A 10524-nucleotide genomic window follows, 5' to 3' on the forward strand; every position below is an offset into this window, starting at 1 on the left:
ATTAAATCATTTGGCAGTCATAATTTTGAGAGCTCGGTTTTGTTTCCCCCTCTTAAGTTTATTTATTTATTTTGAGAGAGAGCAGGGGAGGGGCAGAGAGAGAATCCCAAGTAGGCTCCGTGTTGCCAGTGAAGACTCCAGTGAGGGGCTTGAACCCACAAGCCATGAGATCATGACCTGAGTGGAAATCCAGAGTCAAATGCTTTACCCACTGAGCCACCCAGATGCTCCAGTCTTTCATTTTTTATAACAACTCCTTTTTGTGGATGTAATAGCTACTTGAATGTTTTCTGAGAATACTAATTGAGAGTTTTCAAAGTTCTATAAATTATTCCTTGTCTCTGGGGTTGTTTAGTTTGTTCATCTTTATTTTTATCTCTCAAGCTGCTCCTTCTCCTGAATCTGATTTATGGCTGCCTTCTTGGTTGCTAGTATGGGCTAGTGGGTATCCAGGTCTCATTTCTGTTAGGTCTTTGTGCAAGCTGAGCAGTGATCCTGGCTGGCTTCACTTCAGGGTGAAGGCTGGGGAGTCTTCTGTTCATGCCAGCTGTTTGACACTGCTGTCACCACCATAGCTTCATTCTGCACAGGTGTTTCATATGCCTTGTGTGGAGAAGAGCCCTCCTAGGTGTGCAGTGTCATGTTGACACTGCTGTTTTGTTTGCATGGTTTGGGGAGCAGGAGTGGAGTACTGCCCAGCGCAGGCATCTGGTAGACTTTCAGTTAGCCCCTCCCTCTGGACTCCCTCTTCTTCCTCTTCCCTCCTCCTGCAGTCAGGAAACATTTCTGCAGTTCTTCCTGGTAGATTTCTTTTCTGCTTCCGGGCCCTTTTGTTCTTGTTCTGGACCACAGCTTTCTTTTCTCCTGTGAACCCCATCTGCTTTTCAGATTCGAATCTAACATAAGCTTGGGCTAAGACTGATAGCTGTCATCCAGATTGCTTTACTTTTATAAATGTTCTTACTGTTATTTTCACGCACTCCTAGGTATTACTCTTGCCACTTTTACTTGAAGCATATTTGACTTAATTTGAGCATTTTTAATGGGCTAATAAAAACAAGTGATAGCTATAGTTTTGAGGAAGTGGATTTGGGGGGAAGGTGATTAACTGGCTCTGTTATAAAGTTCTAATGGCCACATTGCAGTTGACCCTTGAACTGCATTGGTCTACTTATATGCAGATTATTTTTGATAAATATAGTACTATACATGTATTTTTTCTTCCTTACAATTTTCTAAATAATATTTTTTTCTCTAGCTTTATCGTAAGAATGCAGTAAATAATACATATACAAACTATGTGTTAATGGACTGTATATGTTTTTTGTAAGTCAACAGTAGTTGAATTAAGTAGTTAAGTTTTGGGGGAGTCAGAAGTTAGACAAAGATTTTCAACTGTGTAGGAAGTCTGTGCCCCAACCCTTATCTTGTTTAAGGGTCAGTGTGTATGCTCTTCTTGGAGTGGGGGCCTTTAAAATATGAAATGAACCTGAATGTCATAACTTCTTTCTTATTTAATTCATGTCACTGCCTTGCCTTCCTTACCACCTTAAAAAAAATTTTTTTTTTAATTCTTGAGAAAGTGCGAGTGTGAGTGAGGAAGGGGATGAGAGAGGGGGTGACAGAGGATCTGAAGCGGGCTCTGTGCTGACAGCAGAGAGCCTGATGTGGGGCTCAAATTCACCACCTGTGAGATCATAACCTAAGCCCAGGTCAGATGCTTAACCAACTGAGCCACCCAGTTTCCCTCTACCTTTGTTATTTTTAATAAGTCACATAGAGACCTTTATGGTCTTTTTTTCCCTTTCATACACTCATTTTATTTATTTGTAATATAATTGACATATAACATTATACTAGGTGTATAATGTAATAATTAGATGTTTGTATGTATTGTGAAATGATTACCACAATAAGTCTAATTAATATCTGTCACCTTAGATAGTTACAGAAAAGCTTTTTCTTGTGATGAGAACTTTCAAGATTTACTCTTAACAACTTCCAGATATGCAATATAGTATTATGATAGTTATCATGCTATACATTATATTTCCATGACTTACTTATCTTATATTTGGAAGTTTGTATCTTTTGACTCCCTTCGCCCATTTCTCCTACCCTCGATCCCCCACCTCGGGGAACCATTAATCTGTTTGCTGTACCTATGAGCTTAGTCTTTTGTTTTTATTTTTATTTTCTGCATATAATGAGATTATGTAGTATTTGTCTTTCTCTGTCTTACTAACCATAATGCCCTTACAGCCCATCCATGTTGTTACAAATGGCAAGATTTCTTTCTTTTTTATGGCTGAACAATATTCCATTGTGTATATATATCACTTTTTCTTTACTTATCCATCTGTCGATGTACACTTAGGTTGTTTCCATCTTGGCTATCATAAATAATGCTGCATTGAACATGGGGGTGCCATATATCTTTTTGAGTTAGTGTTTTAGTTTTCTTTGGATAAATACCCTGAAGTGAGATTGCTAAATCATACGGTAGTTCTATTTTTAACTTTTGAAGAACCTCCGTACTGCTTTCCATAGTGGTTGCACCAAGTTATATTCCCAGTTTATATTCCCACCAGCATTGTATATCCGCAGCAATACTTGTTATTTCTTGTTGGTTTTATTTTTTTTTTTAATAATAGCTATTATAACAGGTGTTAGGTGATATCTCATTGTGGTTCTGATTTGTATTTTCGTGATGATTAGTTGATGTTGAACATCTTTTCATGTGCCTATTGGTCATCTGTATGTCTTCGGAAAATATTCAGATATGACCAGTTTTTAATTCTATTGTTTGGGTTTTTTTGTTTTTTGTTTTTGTTTTTTGGGTTTTTTTAAATTGAGTTGTAGGAGTTCTTTATACATTTTGGGTATTAACTACTTATCAGATATGATTTGCAGATATTTTCTTCCATTCAGTAGATTGCCTTTTCATTTTCCATCAAAGAGATGGAAAAACTAGGAAGTAAATTAGAGTTGTGAGTTGTCTCAGACACAGGGGGTTAGCACTTGGAATATATGGAAGGACTATCTTCATTTCATTCATCCTGGCCAGATTTAAGCCTAACCCTACATACCAGTTTGTCAGATGATGAATTTATTTCATTTAGCAGCCTTTTTCTAAAAAGTTCATCCCTACCCCTCCTTTTACTGGTAGAAGACTGTGGTGAACTGCATCAGACCCAAGAGGTTTTGTAGGAGATTGGGAGGAAAAAATTGCCATTGAGGAAAAATACTGTCATCCATATATATTATAATAGAAATATGAAGATGGGGACAAGGCCAGTGGCAGGGGCTAAAAGTAATATAAGGCATTTAGTAATTCAGAGAATCAGCTTTTTGGCAAATATATCAGTATTGTTTAAGTCTGTCTTGTTTTTAGAAAGCTGTTTTTCTCTAGACATGGTAGATTCAGAGATACTTATTTGAGAAAGGAAAAAACCTCATCTTACCACTTGCAAGACAGAATAGCAGTATGATACTATGTTTGATTTTGGTAGATTGTATATCTCTGGACCCAAAATGGTGGTGCACCAACAGTGGAACCAGTTATAGTTTCTGGCTGGTCCTAAAAAATTTTCTTTTCACTGTATCCATTTTTTTACATAACTGATTAATGAATACTTTATTGATTTACCCAAGGTCACTAACTTCGTCATTATTCTGTTCCCTAATGAAAAAAGTTCTGTCTCTAAGAAAAAGAATCCTATAGAAAGTCAACATTTGTCAGATACTGTTCTCGAAGAGTCTGCTTTGCAAAGTAATATAGCAAGAACAGAAGAGGAGCAAGCTAAAACTGAAAAACCCTTTCAGAGCCAAGATCATTTTGATAGGATTTTACCACTGGAACAAGTGCAAGGTACTGAACTTTTAGAAATTACTTCTTAATGTATATATTTCAGTTTCTTTTCTCTTTTGTCTGTCTTTGGTATTTATCTTAAGCTGTGATATGGAAGCTGAAAACACTTAAGGCTTGGCATTTACCTATTAATAGTTTTACAAGAAAAGATCTTTTAATCTCTTAATTATCTTTACTTATCTGATAAAGCTGAAAGCTCCTTTCCTTTGGAAACCGTGCTGTCAGATGGTCACAGCACGCTTTGTGCAAAACACACCTTTCACATTTCCCACTCCAGTTAATTTATATTTTTACCAGCAGTCATTTGTGTTCCTAAACTTATTATTTTTTTTTAATGTTTTATTTATTTCTAGGAGAGAGAGAGAGAGAGAAAGAGCGTGAGCAGGGGAGGGTCAGAGAGAGAGAGACTCACAGACTGAAACAGGCTCCAGGCTCTGAGCTGGCAGTCAGCACAGAGCCCGATGTGGGGCCCGAACCCACGAACCGTGAGATCATGACCTAAGCGAAAGTCGGACGCTTAACCGACTAAGCCACCCAGGCGCCCCCTAAACTTATTTTTATATACATTGGTAAATTATAAATTCTAAAAGATTATTATTTCTAAGAAAACCAAGTTGAATGCTTTGGAGTCATTTGAACAATTGCTATCAAATTGGATCTGGGAAAGAAACTATAAAAATGTGGAGAAGATTGTAAAATAAATAATTTACAGACTGCTGCTTTCAGATTGCTTCTAAGTACTCTGTGTTCTCTTTCATCAGAGAAATTAAAGCTAGATACTTTAAACCATGCATTGTAGGCTTATGTAGTGAAGTGAAGATAGCATGTAACTCCAAATGGTTCAGTGCTTCAAAGGCCTTGCTTGAGCCTATATTTTAGGATTGATGAATGAATGCACACTTTTATGTTTATGTTAAAAATCTTTTTTTTAAATGTTTATTTTATTATTTTTGAGGAGGTAGTGAAGAGGGGCAAAGAGAGGAAGACAGAGGATCCAAAGCGAGCTCTATGCTGGCATCAGAGAGCCTGGTACGGTGCTTGAACTCATGAACCATGAGATCATAACCTGAGCCAAAGTCAGGCGTTTAACTGACTGACCCTCCCCAATGCCCCTGTTTATGTTAAAAATCTTAAGAGATGTTTGTATTTCTCTTGATGAAAAACATCAAATGTGTATGAACGTAGTGAGAATGGTATTAACTCCTCAAACTCACAAGCGATAAAAGAGAAAGTTGATAAATTGGACTTCATTGAAATTGAAACCTTTTGTGCCTCAAAAGACTTATTAAGACTGTGAAAAGGCAACACAAGGATGGAAGACAGTGTTTGCAAATCATATGTATGATAAGAGACTGGCATCCAAAATATATAAATAAGTCTTACAACTCAGTAAACAATAACCTATACTGTAAAATGGGCAAAGGATTTCAATAGATATTTGTCTAAAGAAGTTGTACAAATGGCCAATAAACACATGAAAAGATGCACAACATTTTAGTCATCAGGTAAATGCAAATCAAAACCACAGGATAATCACTTCACACCTACTAAAATAGCTGTAATCAAAAAGTTGGAAACAGCAAGTGTTGGTGAGGATATGGAGAAATTGAAACTCTCCCTTGCTGGTAGGTATGTAAAATGGTGCAGTTGCCGTGAAAGTAGTTTGACAGTTCTTGAAAACATTAAACATAGCACTACCATATGAGCCAGCAGTTCTAGTCCTAGGTGTATACTGAAGAGAATTGAAAACATACGTCCACACAAAAACTTGTACGTGGGTGTTTATTAAATACAATAGCTAAAAAGTAGAAACAACTCAAATCTCTTATCAACTGATGAATGGATAGACAAAATATAGTGTGTCCATGAAGTGAAGTGTTATTTAGCCATAAAAAGCAGTGAAGTATTGATATGTACTATAAGACGGATGAACTTTGAAAACGTTAGGTTAAGTGAAGGAAGACAGGTACAAAAGACCACATGTTGTAAAATTCTGTTCATCCGTAGGTATATCTATAGACACCAAATAGACAAATCAATAGAGACAGAAAGTTGATTAGTGGTTGCCAGGGGAAGGGGAACATGGGAAGTGACTGCTACTGGTACAGTATTTCTTTCTGGAATGATGCAAATATTGTGGCATTAGCGAGTGCTAATGGATGCACAGCCTTGTGAATACACTAACAACTGCTGAATTGTACACTTTAATTAGGTGATTTCATGGTATGCAAATTTTATATCTGTTAAAAGAAAACCTCCTGTACTTATCCCACAATCTAGTATAAGATTTAGTCATACTTGCTTTATCTCTTCTGTTTTTTATTACCTTTTTTCCTGGTATTTTAAAATTCCAAATGTCATTTTATTCCTACATAATTTACTGTGCATCTCTAAAAATACAGATACTTTCTTACATAACCACAACGCTATTAACACTGCTAACAGACTTGACAGTTCTTTTATTATGTAGTACTCTAGTCCATATTCACTTGCTAATTATCCAGGTTGGTTTGCTTGAATTGGTGTCCAAAGAAGATTACCTTATGTTGTGGTGTATTTGTTGTTGTGTCTCTTTAATCAGTGCCTTTTGACTAGGTCAGTCTCACCCTATAGATTTTCCATATGGTTAGTCATGGTGTCATTTTTCTTGTTTCTCTGTTCCTGTATCCTCTGTAAAGCAAAAGTTAGCTTAAAAGCCTTGATTAGATACATGCTCAAGTTGTTTTTGGCATATGTATAATTTTTTATACTTCCCCCACCCTAACAGTGTTTTAACTGATCAAATGATAAGTTGCTATACCATCATTTAAAAGTGAAGTTCCTATACCATCATTTAAAAGTGCTCTATTCTCCTTAAAGGGAAAAAAAGTGTTTAGTTCATTAATTTGCTATTTTTAGGAGTTGTTGGGTATTTAGTTGGTAAAATAATTTGGTCTCAGTTATTTTTGTTTTCTCCAACAGACTCACCTATTGATTTTTGTTTACAATCGTGGATGAATAATAAGGAGAACAAGGTAATTGTGTATATGTTATCAGTTTCTGGAGTGTTAATGGGACAAAGTTCCTACTTCACATATGTATGTACTAAATAGTAATAATATTAGAAGTCTTGTACTTGTAAGTAGCAGAAGACCATGTTACTGCTTCAAGTAACTAAGAACTGAGTAGTGCTGGTCCAGAGCCTCTTGTGTCATCAGGACTTTACCTCTGCTCTACTTCATTCCTTGCTGGCTCCCTCTACAATGATGGCTCCAGGAGGGTAAGGGTTTCTCTCTCTCTCTCTGACTTTACCTCTGCTCTACTTCATTCCTTGCTGGCTCCCTCTACAATGATGGCTCCAGGAGGGTAAGGGTTTCTCTCTTTCTCTCTCTCTCTCTCTCTCTCGTTTTTTTTAAATGTTTTATTTATTTCTGAGAGAGAGAGAGAGAGAGGCAGCATGAGCAGGGGAGGGTAGAGAGAGAGGGAGACATAGAATCAGAAGCAGGCTCCAGGCTCTGAGCTAGTTGTCAACACAGAGCCTGATGTGGGGCTCGAACCCATGAACCGTGTGATCATGACCTGAGCCGAAGTCGGACGCTTAGCCAACTGAGCCACCCAGGCGCCTCTCTCTCTCTCTCTTTTTAAAGTTTGTTTATTAAAATTTTTTTATTTTTATTTTTGAAGCGGGGGACAAGCAGAGAGAGAGGGACAGAGGATCCGAAGCGAGCTCCACACTGCCAGCAGTGAGTCCAGTGTAGGGCTCAAGCTCACAAAGCATGAGATCATGACCTGAGCTGAAGTTGGACACTCAACCAAATGAGCCACCCAGGCGTCCCTCCCCCCTTTTTTTTTTTTTTAATGTTTATTTATTTTTGAGAGAGAGTGAGCAAGAGCATGGAAGGGGCAGAGAGAGACGGGGACAGAGGATCCGAAGCAGGCTCTGTGCTGATAGCAGCAAGACCAATGTGGGGCTTGAACTCATGAACCACGAGATCATGACCTGAGCTGAAGTTGGTGCTCAACCAGCTGAACCACCCAGACGCCCCATGTTTGTTTATTTTTGAGAAAGAGAGAGAGTGTGCACGCATGAGCAGGGGAGAGACCGAGAGAGAGAGAGAGAGAGAATCCCGAGCAGGCTCTGCACTGTCAGCGCAGAGCCCGACACAGGGCTCAAAGTCACGAACTGTGAGATCTTGACTTGAGCTAAAATCAAGAGTTGGACACCTAGGATCCCTAACCGACTGAGCCACCTAGGTGCCCCCTCTGCCTGGCCCCTCCCCCACATATGTTATTAATCATGATCTTTCTTTGAGGGTAAATTAAAAAAGAAAAAGACGACAGTTCTAATGAGCTCACTTGGGTCATATGTTCTCCCTTTTGTAAATCACTGTGCAAGTGTGTAGGTTGGAATAAAACACTCTGTTGAGCCAGGACTTATGTCCATTTCTGTGTGTGTGTGTGCGTGTGTGTGCGCACGCACATATCTGTGCACATGTGCATCAGTGTGTATGTATATGTGCATAGAGAAGAGCGCGCTGACAGCCTCACCATGTCCACATGATGTAAAAAGAGATGGGCTCCTCAAAGGAAGAGGTGCTGAGCAGAGAAACAGTTCCAAGTCCAACATAAACAGCAGAGATTTCAGACCTGGAGTCTCATGTTTATGAATTTTTTTTAATATATAAAATATAAACAAAAGGTCTAAAGAGTTATTTCTCTGTGCTGTGTACGGCTTGGCAATCTGTGGCTTATCGTCCAAATCCAGTCTGCCCGTTTCTGTAGTTTTATTGGAACACAGCCATGCCCATTTGTTTCTGTATTATTTAGGGCTGATTTGTGCTACAACAGCTGAGTTGAGAAGTTGTGACAGAGACTGTAAGGCTGACAAATACTGAAATATTTTGCTTGCTGACTCTTTACAGAAAATGTTTGTTGACCCCTGCTCTGTACACTTGCTCCTTGTATGTAAATAACTACTAACGGCTTTCAAATTTGAGACACCCTTTTTCGAGGAAGTTCAGGTGTAGTCAAATTGAAATTAAGTCAGAAAGCATGATTTCCTGCACATTTAGAAGACATGGTTTCTGAAGGGAGAGAACATAACTTTTCTCTTTTTTTTAATGTTTCTTTGTTTTTTGAGAGAGAGAGAGAAGGAGAGAGGGAATCTGATGTAGGCTCCAGGCTCTGTGCTGTCTCAGCACAGAGCCCAATGCAGGACTTGAACTCACGAACTGTGAGATCATGACCTGAGCCAAAGTTGGACACTTAACCACGACTGAGTCACCCAGATGCCCCTATAACTTTTTATGGTAGCAAATTTATTTTTTTTTAGGATCATTGAAGAATTGACTTCCTAAAAATATTAGAAATCATTGATAGTAAGAGAAGAACCATAAAGTTGGAAAGCAGCAAAACAAGTATAAGAACATAAGATGCTTGATAAAAAGGAGATGATGAAGTGACAGCAGGAGGAAAATAAATATATTAGAAAATGTAGACCAGAGGCAGCTACTGATATATTTGATGTGGGGGAGGGGAGGGGGGAGAATGGTGAGAATAAACTCCTTTTTATTTTTCATTGAAGTATGGTTGATGTACAATGTTATATTAGTTTCAGGTATACACATCGCGGTTCAACAACTCTGTGCCTTATAAATGCTCCCCAACAGAAGTCTAGGTATCCTCTTTGATCATGCAAAGTTATAACAATATTATTGATTGTTTTCTCTATGTGGTACTTGTCATCCCTTTGACTTACTTATTTTATAACTGGAATTTTGGACCTCTTACTCAACTGTTTCACCCATTATTCCACTCTCCCCTCCAGGACCCACCAGTTTGTTCCTGTGTTTGAGTCTGTTTTTTGTCTGTTCATTTGCTTCTTTTAGATTCCACATCTTTAGACTTTTGTAAGCACAATTCAGCACTGTTCTCTACAAGTATGCAATTGCATGGAGAAGCCAAGTTTTTATCTTAAAATTTATTGTGCATTTTGCAATCTAATTTTAAAGATGGTATTGTCTGATATATGTTTAATAGGATTGTGAAATAAAATTGATATTTAGAAGGCAATGTTACATTTTGCTCTGGGCCTTGAATGCCCTTAGCAAACTGCTATGTGCCCTTAGGGTTATGTGGTTGAGGAACAGAAAAATCTACGGTTCCAATGTAGGCTGTGGAGTCCAAAGCAAGTCTGTGTTCAAATTCATCTGGGTGTTAGTATACTGGCTAGAATACTAGGTCCTCGAGCACATTCACACAATTTAAGATGTTAAATTTTAACACTATCTCATTGGGTGGTCCAGGGGAGGAAGGTGGCATGGGGGCAGGAAGAAAATTACTGGTTCATAATAACACAGCTAGCCCTTCATTACCTAAATTGTGAATTACAAATACTGAGCGCATTGGCGGTCTTTTTTGTAACTTTGTGCTGTGGTCTTCAAAGAAGTGAGTTTGCTTCTCTTACTTGTATTTTATTTCTTACAGATTGTTATTCCTCATGCTGGAAAAAAATTTGAAGACAAGAATCCAAACAGTGACTTAAGCCACACAAGTTTACTAGAAAATGAGAAACTTATGTCATTGACAAGCTTGGATGATTCTTCTGGTATTTTATTTTATTTTATTTTATTTTATTTTATTTTATTTTATTTTATTTTATTTTATTTTATTTT

General features: G+C 37.8%; 1 protein-coding gene across 1 annotated transcript in view; it reads left to right on the plus strand.

Annotated features, from left to right (window-relative positions):
- CEP192 (centrosomal protein 192) overlaps positions 1-10524 on the plus strand; it is a 130861-nt gene that overhangs the window by 11170 nt on the left and 109167 nt on the right. The window contains exons 5-7 of the mRNA XM_039220435.1: positions 3696-3871; positions 6833-6885; positions 10337-10457. Of these exons, the coding sequence (XP_039076366.1) occupies positions 3696-3871; positions 6833-6885; positions 10337-10457 (350 nt within the window). The remainder of the gene's footprint in view (positions 1-3695; positions 3872-6832; positions 6886-10336; positions 10458-10524) is intronic.

The sequence above is a fragment of the Hyaena hyaena genome, unplaced genomic scaffold (assembly GCF_003009895.1).
Source record: "Hyaena hyaena isolate Hyena2069 unplaced genomic scaffold, ASM300989v1 scaffold_889, whole genome shotgun sequence".
NCBI classification, from domain to species: Eukaryota; Metazoa; Chordata; class Mammalia; order Carnivora; family Hyaenidae; genus Hyaena; species Hyaena hyaena.